We start from the raw sequence: 19,024 nt of genomic DNA, 5'->3' as shown, positions 1-19,024 counted from the left end.
TTGTCACGAAAGCTTAAAATCGTGGCGCAATCGCAAATGACGATAAATTCCTTGAGATCTCGAGTCGCTCGTCGGACGAGTCGAGAAACCGTCCGGATGGTCTATGCGTTGCGCAACTCGTTTCGGGAATCGGTGGAAAGCGCCGCGGCTCGTGTCAGCGAATTTCGAGAGAGCATGAACGCGCGACCATGTTTCGTCACCGAGCCGATTTCGCGTTCCTCTCGATCAACGGTTCAGCGGCGCGGCGCTCCGAACAGCGAAACTGCGAAACACCGATCCTTTTACCGAGCATACGACACCGCGACCCACGCGGGATTAAATGCCTGTAAAATACCCGTGTAACCGTGCGGCTAAACCAGTTTCTCTAGCCGGTCGTTGTTTCTTCTCGGACCTCGCGTTCGAGAAACTCCAACGCTTTCCGATTTAAAAAAATAACCAGTCGAATAACGTCCGAAGCTCCTCGCTGAAATACAGCTGGGAGGATCGTCGCACGCAGCCTCCGAATTATGTACCCATAAAACGTTCTCTCTGTTCTCTCGAGAACGAAATTCGAAGACGCGTCGAGCCCGCCGCAACGCACCAAGTGGAAACGGTCGGTCGCGAACAGACGCGTTAAGGTGCGAACACACTGGCGACTCGCAACACTGTCTTGCGAGAGCAACTCGCAGAAGCGTGCACACTCGTTCGCAAATATATTGTTCCGCTCTCCGAGATAAACCGTCGCGAGTCAGTATGAACTTGCTGGCCGCTGTCTCAAAGGCTTTGAACACACGTCGCGAGAGTCGGTCTCGCGAAACATGTCACCAGTTACATACTGGCCAGTGTATTCGCACCTTCGGCCGATATCCGTTGAACGGCACGCGTAGCTCGCGAACGATCAAACTCGTTTCGAACAATATTATCTGGTTCCTGGCGTGGAATCGGCCCCTTTCCGTAAATAAACAAGTTCTTGGCGTTCGCGTCGGAACAACTCGCGGAAAGGCTAGCGACACGGCGTTTCATCGACTCCATCGATTTCATCGGGAACGAAGCCACGATTAGGTTGGTTGTCGCGCTTGGAGGCGAGCGCAGGGGCGTCCACGAGCATGCAAAAAATCTCGACACGGGTTGCGCCCGAGTTAAGGGTTAACCGCCTCGCGGAGGAAGGAGAAGAGGTCGGCGGTTGATTCTCGAGGAAACAGAGAGAGAGAGAGAGAGAGAGAGAGAGAGAGAGAGAGAGAGAGAAACACAGAAAATGGTTTCGTGGAAGCGGCACAGCTTCCTTGGATGCGTACGTACGTGATGCTCCGTCAGGAGGTGGAGGGAGGGGCCGGTGCACGCCTACGCCTATCCGCACGTGCGAGTTGGCGCGCGTGTGAGCGAAAGAGGCTTGCAGGTGTGCCTCCTCGTGTGTGCACAGGTGTGCCTCATGAGTAGTCCGCGTCGGCCGCGAGCTCGGAAGAGAGGGCAACAGAGACAGAGAGGGAGAGGGAGAGGAAGAAAGAAGGAGCGAACTGAGAACGAGAGGAGCCCGGGTGCTCTCGCGAACGTTCTCCTCGAGAGCGACGCGACCCGACGCGACGCGGCGAGACGCGGCGGCCGAGAACAGGGAGAAGACGGAGAAATGGACGCCGAGAGTGTTAGCGAACCGAGCTGGCTGTGAATGGCGAGAACCAGCCGTCACGACACACCGGTGAATCGTTAGAGCAGCACTGGTGAAGGGGACGAGGAAGCGTCGCGACGCCCATACCCCGAGTCTGCGCCGTCGCGACGTCCCTTTGTCCCCCACGAAATTTCTCCCCTTCTGTCCATGGCGTCCACGCATCGCGCCCCACTCGGCTCGTCTCGTCCCGACTCGACTCGGCTCGACTAGGCTCGACTCAACGCAACTCGTCTCGACTCGTCCCGACTCGACTGGCTCTCCTATTTCTCTCTCTTTCTCCCTCTCTCTCTCTCTCTCTCTCTCTCTCTCTCTCCCTTTGTTCTCTCGAGTTCTAGAACGAAACCGGGACGCTCCCGGGAAAACGGCGACGACGCTCGCTCCGGCTCGCTTCGACTCGCACTCCGAAGCGTGTGCTCCACGCGTAATTCACCGCGAACCGGACCCTTTGTCCTCGGCGCCGACGTCCAATGGGATGTATGTATCTCTTTCCGCGCTCGCCGCTTTTACCTCGGTTGCTTCTCCGTCGAGATTTCCACTCCAGGGACGTCGATTCCGAAAGCTCGAAGGTGGGCGTATCGTTGGGAGCTCGAACCTCGTCCGCGATCATGCCCATGCGTACGGAAACAATCAGTTTTGTGCGAACTTTTCTCCCAACGATAGGAACGCGTTGCGAGAACCACACCATGGTCGGTCCACGGTATCGACGTTTCCGCTAGCGACGCGCGACGATCGTCCCACTGACCGGTGACCATCGTTCACCCTCTTGCACCAAACAGCGTGCACGAGATGCTCGGCTACCACCCTAACGAGGAACTGTTGCGAACGCGAGCGTTGCCCCGAGGGGCACTGCCGCTGCTCCGAGCAGATCGAGAGCAACCGAATCACGCCCATCCTCGGCCACGCCTACTTTCCTCGAGAGATTCTCCGGGAGGAATATTTTCCGTGAAAACGGAAAACTAAGCTAGGGTCCTCTTAAAGCAAATTGGGGACATTAGGGAAGATAACGCGTTGAACGCCATCGGGGTCATGGTGGACTGTGCCAGGAGACGCGAAACAGAGAGAATAGGGCTCGAGTAATAGTGGTTGAGGCAAAGGTTCTCTTCGGGACGAATTATTAAATAATTTGATTTATTCTGGCGCGTACTCGGCGCAGCGTGGCTCGGAGCGCCGCGCCGGTGAAAAGAGCGACGCAAAAGGATCGTCGAGATGATCGCCGGGCAATTCCCGCGGGAGGAACCGCGCAAATATTTACGCTGGCTCGCGTGCGCCTCCGGCTGAAACCCTTTTATTCGAGTGGCTCGCGCACCGGAAGGGTGGCAGGGTGGTGCCGCCCTCGACGAGAACTCGCGTGTGCGTTGTACGTTGCGCATAGGTGTATCGGCTGCATCGGTCCTTATCCGGCGATCTCGAGCAGTGGGTTGCGCGCTCGCCGAGGTCCCCTTCCGGCGAACAAAATTGAAGAGGAGGCTGGACGTATCAACCCTCTCCCCTCGCTTACGTTCGCGCAAAACGAAACAGGGAGAAAAGGGATTGCACGGTGAACGCCGGTTCTCGATCGAACGGACGAAACGAACGGTGAAAAACTAGATATGTCCAGTAGTTATTTGTCCCGCGATAAACCGGCGTCGCGGCGAGAAGCGGCGCGCGGAAAAAAGGTCGGCGACCCCGGGCGACTCGCGTGTCCAAAGGCATTTAAGTGCTCGCGTAATTACGCGCCGCGACAGAGGGGTGCACTTCACTTTTCTCACGACCCTGCACTCTCTCTCTCTCTCCCCCCGTACCTCGCCTCGCCTTCCCCGCCCCACGTTGTTGCACCCTTTCGCGGCCCCACGTTGCAACCTTCGAATCCGTACGCGAATCCGAATGCATCGCGTTCAACGCGCCCAGCCTCGTGTGTACTTCCCTTTTCTTTTCGCGTCTTCCTTCTTCGTCTCGTTCCTTCGGGAACAATGGGTACGGCTGAACTGTAGATTTTATGCGTTCGCAGCGTCGTCGTTCATCCGCAGAAACTAAGCGCAACGTTACAGTTCTCGGTACCCCGAGGCCTTTAACGATCATCGCAGCTATTGGGTTGTCCGGAAAGTTCGTGCCGATTTTTAAGAGAAACTCAAACGCAGTAGTACGTTTAAATTTACGGAATTATTATAAGTGACATTTTCTTCCATAATCTTTCTCCATCTTTCGCGCGACTTGCGTTTTTCGGCGAAAAACTTTTAAATATGATTTTTTATGTCGACCAAAGAGTTGAAGTTTTTGTCCCTCTCCGCCGCATAAAACAATTGTCTTCAATATGTTGCACAAAATTATTTACTATAGCCATTTATGATGTTTCTGAATATTTTTTTGTGCGGTTTCTTTTATGCGGTCCCTATCTATCGCACAAAAACAGATTTTACTGTATAGCACAGCTCTCCTGTTCCGTTGATCTCAGTTTTGATGTTTGATGAAACGTGATAATTTGCAAGATTCTGAGGCGAACGAAACCGAGATCGACGACAACAACTTTCGAACGAACCTCGCGTCGAAATCATCGAGTACCGGTGGCTGGTCGTCGGGACCGAAAATATCGGTGGACTCGGCGCAATAATAGAAGAGGATCGATCGATCGATCGGGTTTAACAGCGGCCGGAACTGGACTTGACCGAGAGAAGGGAGGAAACTTGGTTGCAGCATCCCGGTTAAACATAGGTCAACGGTGAAAACGAGCGGTGGCGTGGCCCTTGGCTCTTTTTCCGAGCGACTAATCCCTTCCGTCTAAGTTTAGAGCTGGCGCGCAAGTGGCCCACTTCGAAGCGCACTGGAATCGAACAGCTTCCACGAATTGTCTCTCTCTCTCTCTCTCCTGCCTCGATGCAAGAAAAACAGAGAGAGAGAGAGAGAGAGAGAGAGAGAGAGAGAGAGAGAGAGAGAGAGAGAGAGAGAGAGAGAGATGGCAGAGCCACTTAGCTTTTTCCGGCTCGTAAGTCCCGTCGCAAATAAAATAATATTTGAACGAAGAGGTCTTGAGCTGTAACTAGTTACGCTGATTTCGCTACCGGACCGATCGATATCAAAGTCAAACCTGCCTACCATTTCGAACGCCTCTTATCGGCGCGCTATCTCCGCGTTATCGCTGAGACCATGGACACCTAGACGTTATCTTTCGCCGCTAAGTGGGTTTTGTTAATCGAACACCTGTATGACCGAACGGGGAAACGAAATTCTCTCAACGGTACCTCGAGCTTGCTAACAATTGAACAGCGGATCTCCGTGCAAAAGAAAAATTGTCTGCGGCAATTGTAAAAGGCAGTAGCCGTGTAGAAGATTCTTCCTCTCTTTGACTTTAGGGAAAAGAGGAAGCCGAGGCCACGCACGGAACTCTCCACTATCCGAGTTATTATATCAGGAGTCCTTTAACCCCACAATATTAACAATAAACCTACCGACACTTCTTGCAACATCTGTTCCTACCGTACGTGGTCAAAACGACCGGTCCCTACAAAAAGTTATTGTTAACCCTTGGCACTCGAATGGCGACTGTAAGGCGCCACTAAAAATTGCTGCGTCATTATTCGAAATATGTCTTGCATTACTATATTTGTTTGTATCGAATAAATTACTAAACACTTCAGTATTGTACGAGTAAATTGCACCGTTTTCGTATGTATAACATGGAAAACAATATATAGAAGGGAAATATTCTGGGTCGGAAGAAATGTTTCGTTTTGGAATTAAAATAGCTTCGAGTGCAAAGGGTTTTATACATTAAACGTAGATAATAGTCAATTTGTTGCTGGATGAATTAGCAGATGAACAACTTCCATAAAATGACGATACAAATTTCTTTTCATATAATTTCAATTATACAAAATTACTGCGATGCTCCCCTCCTCGATTTACAAAGTTGTACTGTGTCGTCCACCTTTGCCGTTTGGATGCATTTGCCGTGAAACAGTATTATCAACCAGGCACGTGCCTAACTTGATAACGTCTCATTCGATAAGGCGGCTCATCTATTTTGAGTTGGTCATTCCACATAGAGAATAGTCTTTCTTTTATACTGTTTGTTTAGGTTTAGCAGAGTAAACACCATATTATCTCGTGCGGTCAAATTGACAAACGGACAAGATACACATCTTTCTTGGAGAAAAAAATAAATAAAATGAGAAATAAATACTGAAAAATACATTGTACATGTTGGTGTGCAACGACTGCCACTTCGGTGACCTTGGGTTTAAGGGGCGGTTTACAGCCCTTAGGTATAAGCGACCCTTGAAGTAAAGGAAAAGCGAGGCTAACAATCAGTCGCTAACAGTATAAGCCAAGCTAGCGCGTCGTCAACCACCATTTTGTAACACCGAGTTTTAGTCATACAGTTGTACGCACACAACCGTTAACATCTTAGACACTGTTCGCGCGATATAGGAACATTCCACTGTTTTAATAAACGCCAACGGTACACATACTTCGAGAAAAGTCGTAAAGATAAATAGCGATGTGATAATGTTGTATGTATGAAATTGTACGCAGAAATGGTCAATTCGACCGGCCGTGGTAGGTTTAGTGTTAAATTCTTTTAATCCTTCTCCTGCCAATAATAAATTACCGGTCGCATCGTCTCGGCTTGCCTCTAGGGTCTCTCGAATATCCGAATCGCATTCACCGAGATTGCCGAGACTCCGCGTTGCACCGTGGACCCTCCCGGCAGCCGCGGAGGTTGTTAATCGGCGCAACAGGATCGGAATTGCGATCCAGGTGCGCGCGGGAAACAACGCCGTCCGGGCGGAGACAAAGAAACGCACGGCGTTCGAGTGGAAACAATTCGTGAGTGTTCGCGCCTCAAAGGGCGCGCCTGTTACAACGGAACAGGGAGCGGAGAGAGGGAGATACAGGGCACGAGAGAGAGAGAGAGAGAGAGAGAGAGAGAGAGAGAAAAGGAGCGGCAGAAACGAGGTTAGAAGTAACCCCCACAGCCGATCGGTTAACAAAGCGTCGATATTTCCGACCGAGAGAGAGAATTATCCCGGTGATTTCACCGGCAAGCGTCGAGAACCACGTCATTACGCTTTCATTAAGCGAGGACAGACGCGGGAACAGGCTGGGTCGGTGCGCGCAGGTAAACCGCGTCATTCAGCGAACGCCCTGCCGTGCCGGTGCACCCGCTGCACTCGTTGCATTTTTATCGCCCTCGCGACGAACGGGTAATTCCGAGACCGAACAATCCGTGCGGGAATAATTGGATTATCAGGGCGAGATTGCTCCACTCTTCGTCTCCAACTCCGACTCCGAGTGATCCTGAAGAGTTCGTCGGCTACCCCCGTGTGAAAGAAGCTCCGCTTCGGAGATCCGAGACATAACGTCGCGCGGTGAAGTGCTTGATCACAGAAACCGGTCAATTTTCCGAAGTATCCCGAAATTGGCAAAATTCAATGCACGCGCGCAATCCTCGAGACAATAGAGCGGCGACGTGCAACGTAATACGCTCGATAAATACGATATAAATATTATTGCACGCGACGCCGGTTATGCAACCAATTACTTTGCGACGCGAAGCTGTTGGCGCGCGTCTCTCGCGCATGAGAGACGAGAGCCGAGACACAGAGAATTAATATGAAAATTAATGTCCCCGGCCCGTAGCGCCGTTTCCTTCGTTTTTTCCGCGCGGGGAATAACTCGTGCGGCAACTAACCGCGGAAAATGAAAAATTCATGAAAACCTGGAGAAAGAGAGAGAGAGGGATAGAGAGAGAGAGAAAAAAAAGGAAACAACCGACGCGGCAGGGGTGCGCCCGGGGGAAGGAAAGAAGCGAGCAAGAGGGCCACTCGCCTCGAAAAAAAATCTAAACTCTTGTTGCGAGCAACGGACCACCACGAAATGAACTATTTCTGGTGGCCGGCCGAACACGAGAAGAGGCGAGCCGAGGCGGAACGAAACGCCCCGGAGGAAAGAAAATGAAAGAGCCTCCGAAAACACGCCACCAAAGAGTATCAACTCGCAACGCTAGCGATAGAAACGCGTGCAGCAATTAACGGATTTTCTCCGCGAAAATGGAACGTCGAAAACAGCGAATACACAAGCGAGGACGATGCTGAAAAATCTCCGAAGTGATGAATTTTCGTCGAGAGCGGTCGAGGAACACCGTTCCCATTGTTCCAGGGTGGTTTTCGCTCTCGATCATCCCCCGAGTTCGACGTAAAAAGCCAGACGTGGAGCAGAAGTCGCTCGACTGCCGCCTGTCCCGATCGAAGCGAACAAGAACGCATCTGTTACGGACTTGGAAGCGTGTAGGCGTGTAAGTTGCCGACCGTGTGAAACGGCAATTGCTCCGGCCAATTCTGCGGAGAGACAAATCTTCGGCGAGAGATCGTTCTGTTCCCCAGATGTAAGCATGGCGTTGCAACCTGGGACGCGAGACGCGGAACACGAGACGCGAGACACGAGACACGCTCCTGCAAAGAGTATGTAAGACATCTTGTCGACTGGTTCTCGGAACTGTGAATCTCCCTTTGACCAAGCGCGCGCGCGCACGCGGTGGGTCCGTAGGATCGGCTGCTTTGTTTCGCCTCTCGAATTACCCAGGACTTTCCACGCTCGACCGAAACTTCTCCTTTTTCCCTTTCGGGGAGGAGGGGGAAGGAAAAACAAGCCCCGGGGAGATGCGAGCTTGAACCGTCGACCGTTTGACCTCTTCACAAGCTTCGCCCAACGTTTCGGCTTCTCCGATTCCGGTTGCTTCTTATTTGGTCCGATGAGACGATCCGAGCGCGACTTCGATCGGGAATTTCGACGAAACACAAGAAAAATATCGCTCGGAGAGAAAACAGATACTTTCTCTCACAGCGTATGTATTTTCACCTAATCCAGGTTTCACGGATGCCTTGCGAACGATAAGTTATATCATTGCACAGGGGCTCGAGTTGGGTGATCTTTCGTGGCAGGGATGTTGCTATTGTGCGTTTGGACCAGTACACGATTTTCCACAATTTTGGCAACGGCGTTGGGCTTGTCGTCGCCACTTAGTTTGACGATATTACCTGGTACTACCTGGGTACCCTCGATCAGAGTTGGGCAAAACGTAATTTGAATTACAATTGCAATTACTTGACAATTACTGTAATTTGAAATTGCAGAAATAAAATTACAATTACGTGTAATTGTAATTGGCGATTGCAATTAGTTGATGAATCACTGTAATTGTGGTCCGCAATTATAACTACTGGTTGAGCCAAATTCATTGCAATTACCAATTACAATTACATGTAATTGTAATTTTATCCCTGCAATTTCAAGTATTTGTAATGCAATTACAAGTCACTCTAATTGGGAGTTGCAATTACTTGACGCCAAAATGGCACTAAAAAAAAGTAATTATTTAACCCAAGAGGTTGTTGAGCGGAAATGCGGCCGGTTTGACTTTTGTTCAATTACTAAATTTTTTTTAGTATTTCTAATTCGATTACTGCAACTACAATGTAATTTTAATTGCTGAGACTTAAATTTAAATTACAAGTAAGTGCAATTACTTAGCTTCCAGAAGTAATTGTAATTGAGTCTAACAGTTACTTCAGTGTAATTGCTCTTTCAAACCATTAATTTTGATGTTTTGGACCGTTTAACCGTTTGCTTATTGAAGTTATAGTCCACTTTTGCCCATGTAATTGAAGATGTAATTAAATACTCATGTAATTAATTACTGCCCAACTCTGCGCTCGATGCAGTCCCTTGCCATAAATGTTTAACCCTTAACAGACCAATGCCGCCATATAAGCGGCATGGCACTTTTACTTACTGGGTCCAATGCCGCGTACATGTCGGCAAAAATCAAATCAATTAATAATATAAATATTTAAATTTATAATATAAATATTTTCCTTTCTATGCTTGACATAAAAATGTTGAGTCCACAGTTTCTCTTCGTATGAAAAATAGCTTGGACCTGGTGGCAAGTAAACTTGAAACACTTCCGGACCGTTAAGGGTTAAAAATCCATAGTTAGTCGGGTCTGCTGGGCTCAGCGCGGCTGGGTGCTTCAGGCCGTAGCACGTATGGTTGCCAAATGTGCGGAAAAACCCAAGCTTCGATCGCCCAACATGTGCGGCCTTGGCGAATCCTTGGGCCCGCTTCAAGCACTTAGTTTTAGTTCCGCCCACCCTGAGAATCTCCAAAAATAGGGGTAAAACGCTGAAGAGGTAGGGAAGACTCGCGGTCCTCCGGGTAGATTGCACTTAGACACCACTCGAAACACCGAGTCTTAGACCTAGCACGCTAGGAAACGTTGTACGCGATCAATTATAGTCTTATCCAAAAATTAGTATTTTTCGTTCCTTCCTACCAGAAAGGTTTCGAACTAGAACCTTAACTTAGTCGGCACACCCGGTACATACATACAATGTCCGAATGATCACGGTGATCAACCGTGGACAAGAAACACATTGATAACATCCATTTGGTTCCGGGAATAACAGGTTAACATTACTCGCAATACTCCGAAAAGGAATAACTTGTTTTTACCAGAGGCTATCGACTCGAAAGCATTTTAGGAAATCGAATCTGTAATCGAGATAAGATATCCCAGTGATCGAATCGATTCAACGACGAATCAACGGCGGATCCAGGGGGGTGGTCATGGGGGTCATGACCACCCCCTGAGCTGGTTCCAGGACTTTGGTGGACCACTAATTGAACATAATGATTTTATTTATATATTTTGTCACCATACAGATTTTATGTAATTACATAAAAAAAAAAAAAAAAAAATATGAAACCCGGTCGCCTAGGACCGCACCACGGCCGGCGGACCGGTGAGATAAAAAGACGATCGGAGTTTGTAATAAACAAAAGAAGGTGGCCCTGTGCCGGCGACCCGCGACGGTCAACGGGCGACAGTCAGTCTTTATAGCGTGGCTGAAAGCGAAAGACGTGTTCGGTTAATTTTTAGTTATTCCTACACCTTTATAAGTATTCTTAAAAATTGTAGCTGCAAATTCATTAATTTCAAGAAATGGTAAGTAATCAGTTTCTGTAAAACTACCTATATTATTATGTTTTTATGTACTTATAACTCATATGTTTACAAAAGTTTGTTGTCTGATGTGGGGTGTGAAATTTGCATGGTTTTGCTTTGTTTGTGAGGTAATGCGCCTGCGCCACCAGCCTGTACTATAGCGAATATATATTTAATATGTATTTGCAACAGTCTGTTGTCTGTTGTGGGGTGTGAAATTTGCATGGATTTGCTTGCAGGGTGATTCTAAGGGAAAAGGAGATGGTAGTGGTGGATTGAAACATTCATTAAAAAAAATAGATTCATTTTTCCCAAAGAAACCAAGGCTTGAGATTGCTTACTCGAAAAATTCACCTACAACAACTACAGATGAAAATAATTGTATTGCCGATGCTTCTGCTTCTACAGCTACATTGCCTACATTAACCATAGATGAAGAAAAAACATGCTCTCCTGTTACTAACGATATTCAGCCTACAATATGTACATCGACTTCTGATTCTGATCAGATAAAGACTTCACTTTCTCAACCAAAGTTTGCTTCAGATATTGCTTGTTATATAGGGGAAAATATAAATGATTCAACTAAAGCTATGTTGCTTGAAAAGCATTGGCAGCCTCCCCCTAATTATACTTTTCCGCATTGTGTTGTTAATAAAAAAGGAAAACAAACAAAAAAATATGCTCAGAAGTCTCACCTTGACAAGTTTCACTGGCTTGTTTTGTCGCATAAAGACCAGGGTCTTTACTGCAAGTACTGTGCTTTGTTTGTCGTAGCTCCTGGAGGTGGTGTACAGACAAAAACACCTTTATGTCGACTCGTAAAAGAACCATTAAAAGCTTTCGGTAATTTGCTAGGTGAAAATGGTCTTCTGCTAACACACCAGCGAAACAAATACCACGAATTAGCTGTCCAAGCAGGGAAGAACTTTTTATTGAGTTTTCATAAACCGGAAATTAACATAATGAACCAAGTAAATAGTCAAAGACTGAAACAAATAAATGAAAATAGAGAACGTTTGCGACCAATCGTAAAAACTATAATATTTTGTGGCCATCAAAATATATCGTTACGTGGCCATCGCGACGATGGTAAATTGCTGAACTATGACAGCGTAGTAGCCGATGAAGGGAATTTTAGAGCCCTTTTAAAATTCCGTATTGATTCTGGCGATATTGCATTGCAGCAACATTTAGAATCTTCAAAATCCAACGCCACGTACATCAGCAAGACTGTACAAAATGAGTTGATAGATGTTTGCGCAGAAATCATCCAGGAAAACATTTTACAGAATGTGCGGGAAGCTAAATATTTTTCAATTTTGTTCGATGAAACAACAGATATATCACATATCTCACAGCTGAGCCTATCATTCCGATATTTGCATGATGGCGTTATTAAGGAACATTTTGTGACTTTTTGTGATACCTACGATGTTCTTAGACGTGAAGACAACAATTCAGGTGACATAGAGCCTCGATTGACAGGTGTAGCTTTGGCGAAAATCGTTGAAAATCTGTGTACCAAATTTAACTTAGATTTATCTTGGTGTGTGGGTATTGGAACTGACAGCTGCTCGGTTATGGCATCAGATACAAAAGGTGCAGTGCAAGAATTGATGAAAATAGCCATTCATGCTAAACGTTGCCCGTGCAACAACCATGTGCTCAATAACTCATTGGCAAGATCATCCAAAGTAGTTTCCTGTCGCAATACATCTGGCACAATGAGAAAAGTTGTGGCATTTGCCAATGCATCCGCTAAGAGGCATGAAATTTTTAAAATAGAACTCGGAGCTGCCATGCAAGGTATTTGTGAGACACGTTGGGTAGAGAGGCATGATGGGCATCTTCAATTTCAAGGAGACAACTTAGTCAAAATTTGTAGCGCTTTGGAGAAGATTTCTGCTTGGCAAGACAATAAAACTGCCAATGATGCGCATTGCTTGCTGCAAACATTGCGCAGTTCTGACTTTATTATATCCTCCATCTGTTTAAGTGATGTATTAGGTGGGTACTTCCCTAAATTATTTTATTTCTTATTGTTTGGCAAATGAACTTATACGAGTATACTAAACCTACTTTAAAATTATGTTGTTGTTTTGTTAATATTTTATGCTACGAGTACATACCGTTTATATTAAGTTATAAATTCTTAGTTTATGCACTACAGTCACAGTCACTTACTTTTTATTTTTCAGGTACTACTGTATCTTTAAGCAGAATACTGCAATCGAACTCAATTGATTTAAAAAAAGCTACGGACGCTATTAATGATACTTTAAGTGTTTTACAAAATAAAAGAGAAAATGTGGACGTAATCTACCGACAGCTTTTTGAAGAGGCTAAAGAAGTAGCTGAGCAGCTAGATGTAGAAATTAAATGCCCCAGAATAGTATCAAAACAAATACATAGGGCCAATAACCAACCTGCTCAATCTGCTGAAGAGTATTTCCGCAGAGCTATATACATCCCTCTTCTAGATTCAATAATAAGTGATCTCCAGGACCGCCTGTCTCCTGATGTACTTAATTTGTTTCAGCTAAGCGTTTTCATGCCAAAAAGCGAATGTAGTAATGAAGACATTGAAACTGTGAAACAACTAGCTACCGACTATACATTATTACTAGATAACACTCCATTTTCTGTCATTGTAAATGAATATCGGCTGTGGATGGTGAAGTGGCAGGCGTGGCAGCGGAGCCAGGACATACCGCAGTCGATTTCTGATCTTATTTTAAATTGTGACATCGATATGTATCCTAATATAAGAAAATTTTTATGTATTATGGCTACACTACCTGTCAGTGTAGCGACAGCAGAAAGGTCTTTCTCTACGTTGCGCAGAATTAAATCGTGGCTAAGATCTTCAATGGTTGAAGATCGCCTAACCGGACTGGCACTTCTCCACATTCATAAAAACGTACCCATTGACGTAAATGACGTAATAACGCGTTTCGGGAGAAGACGTAAAAGAAAAATTGATTTTGTTATTTAAATATATGTATTTTGTCTGTTTCTATTTTGTTTGTTGGAAACCCTTGTCGTACCACCTCTTCACTTTTGCGGAGTTTTGCGTCATACCCCTCGACATACCTCTAGCTGTTATGACAAATCATTCACCACGGTTATGGAATATAAATAGGCTGCCTCATTCCGTGCGTGATAGTGCTTCTCTGAATGTCTTCAAGAGAAGATGGCAATATGTACGTGTATATGTACAAGTTATTATGTGTTAAGTTTTTCAAGTGTACAATAAAGAATAAATATTTTTAAGTACAGTACTTACGTACATTAATAAAATACCTACTTTTTACTTGTATCTATTGTTATCAAAATTAAATTATAAGTTCTTGACTTGACCACGACTATGTGACCCCCCCCTGGCGCCAAAGCTGGATCCGCCCTTGCGACGAATCGTTGTTCGAAGTGGGCAACGGTGTTCACGGTTTGCTGAATTCGGCGTGATTTCTCCCGGTACGAGAAACAGTTGTAAAACGAACGAAACGAACGCGTGAACGTGACCTTGCTGTTCCGACAAAGAAACGACCGCGTTGCTAAGGTTTCTGCTCGGTCTCGTTGCCTCGGCGGACTCGAGAAACAATTTTGAATATGGCTGAAACGCGACCAGCGTACTCCAACGATTGGTTTACTCTGCTGGTCTCTATATCGAGTCGAGCGTTAAAAAGTTAGGTCCTCTCCGGAGATGGTAATCGAATACGCGACCTATCGCGACCCCGGTTTCGCTTTTCTTTTTCCTGTCGCGAATGCAGCCTTTCGAACGTTTTTGGAGGCTTGCCACCATCGATCCTTCGATCGACGCCTCTCGAGCCTCTAAGGTCACGCGGCGAGCCGCCCCTAAAGGGAAACGATCCACTTTCGCGGCCCGCAACCATTTCACTTTTCCAGCTTCTGCAGACCTCCAACTCCGTAGCAATTTTTCAACTGTGATCTTTGCACCTAATGTCAAACTGCCCCCCATTTCCGATTTTCGTTCGGTCGATCGAATACGAAGTTGGTGAAAAAGCTTTCTCATTTGACAATATCGCGCATCGCGACAGTTGCAATGGCTTTCAAATATTAGGGAGACCCATAAGTAATCAATTATTTTGAAGTCTAAAACAAACTCTATAGTAAATTCAAGTTTTTATTCCTTAATTTATTATATTATCTCCATCATTATCAAGGACAGTTTGCCATCTTTCCTGTAAATTTTCAATCCCCCTCTTATAGAAACCCAGGGTTCGTGAAGCAAAATATGACTTAAGGTGCCTCCTTACATCTTCTACAGAAGTGAATGTTTTATTTCTTAAATAATGCTCCAGAGATCTGAAAAGATGATAGTCCGAGGGAGCAATATCCTGTGAGTACGGGGGGTGCGGTAAAACTTCCCATAGCGATTCTTTGATTTTTTCCTGAGTGAGTTTCGCTGTATGGGGCCGGGCATTGTCAATTTGCAGTATTACACCTTTTCTGGGAACTAAAGATGCCCTCTTTTTCAATAGTTCTGAATACAGCCGTTGTAATTGTTGACAATACAACTCAGCAGTAACTGTTTCTCCAGGTTTCAACAACTCAAAGTGAATTATGCCACGACAGTCCCACCAAATGCACAGTAACACCTTTCTAAGCGATAAGCTAGGTTCAGGGGTTGATATTGCGGTTTGATTTACAGAAAGCCATTTCTTGGAACGCTTTATGTTATCATAAAGAATGCATTTTTCATCTCCGGTAACGATTCTGCTAAGAAATAGATCTCTACGAAATCTGGATAGCAATGAAGTGCAAATTGATCGACGAATATTCTTGTTGGTCTCAGATAAGTGATACGGTATCCATATTCCTTGCCTATATGCCTTTCCCATTTCGTGTAGGTGCCTTTGTATAGTTGACCATGTGGACCCAAGGCTTCTCGATAATTCTCGTGTACTTAATTTTGGATCAGCTTCCACTAGAGATTTTAGGGTATCATTATCAAATTCAACTGGTCGTCCACTTCGAGGCCTGTCAGAGAGATCATAATCACCAGCAGCAAACCTTCTGAACCAACGTTGACACTTGTTGACCTTCAATACATCTCCATAAACATCGCAAATTTTCTTTGTTGTTACCGTTGCATTAAATCCCGCATGAAAATGAAAAAGTATGCAATGACGAATATGATCCTCGGAAAGTACGGACGCCGCCATTATATTACAGGGTTGTAAAAAAAAATTATACTTTTTAGAATATTTTGAACACAGGCTGCTTTACCGAAAATTGTAAAAGAATACGTATTTCCTCTTCAACGATCGGTACAGAACTGAAGGCAAAACAAATTCTTTGCAAATAATTGATTACTTATGGGTACCCCTAATATTTTAACATCCGATCAATTTTCACCAGTTAACTGCGGAGTTTAATTTTAAAAATCCCTCACGGCGCGGAATTAAAATCAAGCAATGACGAATATACTATTATCAATTTTACGAAAAATTGTAAAGCAAAATGAGAAAGAATTACATTTTTATTCGATAAGAAATTAACAATTCATTAACGCTAACCGCACCGCAATAGAGTTTTGGATTGACGTGTATACACGTCAAACGCGCTTAACTGGTTAAGAAATTTTATGGTTCGTTTCAGCTTAATGAGATAATTAAAAGGAGAAAGAAATTTCTATTTGGTTCCTGCGATCGATGCAAATATATTTTTTTCGCCCATAAAATTCCGTAGTCTAGCTATTTCTATTAGGAGCGAAGTCCAATGTGTTCGAAACGAACCAGCACGTTGGAATTTGAATAAACGAATGGAAGAGTAACGCCGAATCGACGCCGTTCGAGGACCGCGCGTCTTCGGCGATCGGCAGCCGCCGAACAAGTTGACATTGGATGCGCCTCATACGGGACGGACAAGAAGAAAAGGCGGCGAGGGGTACAAAAAAGACTCGCGAATCTGTGTCAAATTTCTCCGAGTTTCCAATTGCGGCAGGCCAATTACCGACACTGTGTCCTGCGTCTGACATATTTGGCCCGACGTACGTGACACGTTACCGCGCCGTATACCGGCGTCCCTTTACGCGACCTCTTACGAGAAACGCAACGTTGACATTATGCAACCCAGCACCGTATGCTTAGTATTATTCACATACAATAGCGCAAAGCTAGACACCAGCGCAACGATCCTCCCAATTAACGGAAAACCGCGGACGCGCTCGTCTAGCGATTAATTAGATTTGGTAGCAGCGTGTGCGCTCGCCAAACGGATTACAGTCGTATCCTGTGCTGTGCTGCTGTGGGTCTGCATACCTGTGGGAACGAAAGCCTCCGCCATTTTTCTCAGCTTCAGATACGCGGCCGATACGCGGACAAGCGTGCTCAACCTTGCACTCTGTGAGAAACTCACGGTGCGCTATGCACGATGAATCGGCGGCAGACACTTGTTTCTCTCGATATTGTTGGTGCGCGCGAGACCAAACGTCAATCGATATAGACTCCGCGAATTCGCCTTTTGTCCCGTGTGTTTCAGCGAAAAAATTTGTTCAATCGTTTTCCACGAAAGCATCTCTAGAAAAGTTTCTCAGCTCCTCTGAGGCTCCACTAAAAATGACTACGATTCAACATACAGTGAACTCTCGATATATGTCAACAACACTGGTCATGTCAGGGTCGTGTACCGTCCAGAAGACATACCCGAGCCGTATTATGTTTACCGAGGCCTCTCGACCTTCGCGGCCCCTCACGGGATATACCCCGCGGTAGTGGGGATAATTCCTTTACTATATAAGACATATATAGAGACATATATAGAGACATATATAAAGACTGTATTACCACTGTAATACCTACAATACCTTTGTGTTTAATAAATAGACTGCGGATCTTTGTCTAAAATAAAAATTGTCGCCATCAATTGCAAAGAACAGTAATCATATGTATACACAAGTCCCGTTCAGCAAGCCTTGCGGCGGGCAAGGGCGCCTGTCGATGCCCGCGAGCATAGTTAAGGGCAACGTGACGTCAGCGAGAAAAATATTGTCATAGACTGAACCATGGAAAGGAGGCGTGGTTCGTTGCCCGCCAAGTCGTTTATGCTCGGGGGACCATAGTCGCCAGATCAAGACTTGCTCCCCCACTCTAATTTCCCCTTCTACTGCGCTATTCCCCCACGCTTCCGCCGCGACCCGGTCACGTGACGCGTTTCGTCTCTGTCGTGCATACTCCGCTACTGGCGGAGAGGGGGTAACTTTTTCCCCTCGATTCGTGCTCTCTCCCCTCATCTGGCGACACTGCGGGACCTTCCTTTTCTTCTTTAACAAAGTTAACGAGCTGAAGGCAATATATTAATATTCTGAAATTCTTTTAATGCCTCCACTGTTTCAAATGAAACGTACTCACTTTTGTCGTAAACGCATAAAACCCGTTGTCTAACGAAAATATTCTAGATTAGAGGTAACGTCTAAATTCTGGGGTTAACCCGTTTGCATCATACGGAAATATGAAAAGAAGGCCTTTAACACTAAACTTTTTTTTTTATTATATTTAAGTACAAAAATGACTACAAGTAAAAGAACTTCATATTTCAGCATTATAAGAAAAAATAAATTGAGCGTATATATATATACGCTTCGGTGATAGTGACCAGGAAAATTGAGCGTATATATAAGCTAATGATGCAAATGGGTTAATGTAGCTTCGAGTGCGAAGGGTTAAAAATTTCGGATAAATTTAGCTGGCTGGTCCGCGACGCGAAGGGTCTACATCCGGTTTGTTTTCCGGACCTTCTCGAGGAACGCATCGATTGTTCGAGTGCCGCGCGACACGAGCATTCAGATAACACGGTGCCGATTTAATGATCGACCCAATTTCTGGACGAACAACAATGTGCCATGAGAGAGGTTTCCTGTGTTCTCATCGTGTCGCAATAATCAATAGAGCCGGTCGGCTGCATCAAGGTTAATTGTTTCGAGGATATTACTCGCTGTTGTTATATGTCTACGTATACGTACAACTGTGGCACGATACAATATCGTCACGATATCAGAGGTAGATTCTTCGCGTTCGTTTTCGTCTTTCGAGAAACCCTCGACCAGAACAACACGTGTCTGCGCGCGTTTCTTTCGCACGATTCGATTAGATCGCCGATTTTTCTGCAGAGTTAAAGATTCCTTCGACGATTGTCAGAAGTGAAAGCCAAATAGAACGTTGTTCTCGCACAGCTTTCCACGCAATTGCTCGAAATAAAAATTTATGTAAACAAATTCTGAAGCTGAGAAATTGGCAACCGAAAAATGATTGTACCGTTACAACATTCTTTTACAACCAGCTGGTCTTCAACGATGCGTCCAACTTCGAACACACGGTTACGTAACGTAACGTAACGTAACGGAATAATTGCTACACCTATGCCTATCCTGGATC

The 19,024-nt window shown here is 45.6% G+C and overlaps 2 protein-coding genes across 3 annotated transcripts in view; one reads left to right on the top strand and one right to left on the bottom strand.

Annotated features, from left to right (window-relative positions):
- Siz (Brefeldin-resistant Arf-GEF family protein schizo) overlaps positions 1-19,024 on the bottom strand; it is an 81,031-nt gene that overhangs the window by 59,997 nt on the left and 2,010 nt on the right. The gene's annotated exons all lie outside the window — the stretch shown is intronic.
- On the top strand, positions 10,712-14,025 carry LOC143354595 (52 kDa repressor of the inhibitor of the protein kinase-like). The gene is made up of 3 exons (XM_076788848.1): positions 10,712-10,718; positions 10,818-12,635; positions 12,827-14,025. Exons 1-3 carry the CDS (start codon positions 10,712-10,714, stop codon positions 13,621-13,623), a joined length of 2,622 nt encoding a protein of 873 aa, XP_076644963.1. The 3' UTR covers positions 13,624-14,025.

The sequence above is a fragment of the Halictus rubicundus genome, chromosome 5 (assembly GCF_050948215.1).
Source record: "Halictus rubicundus isolate RS-2024b chromosome 5, iyHalRubi1_principal, whole genome shotgun sequence".
Classification (NCBI taxonomy): domain Eukaryota; kingdom Metazoa; phylum Arthropoda; class Insecta; order Hymenoptera; family Halictidae; genus Halictus; species Halictus rubicundus.
The sequence above is the reverse complement of the archived record's forward strand: the minus strand, read 5'-3'. Positions and strand labels throughout refer to the sequence as shown.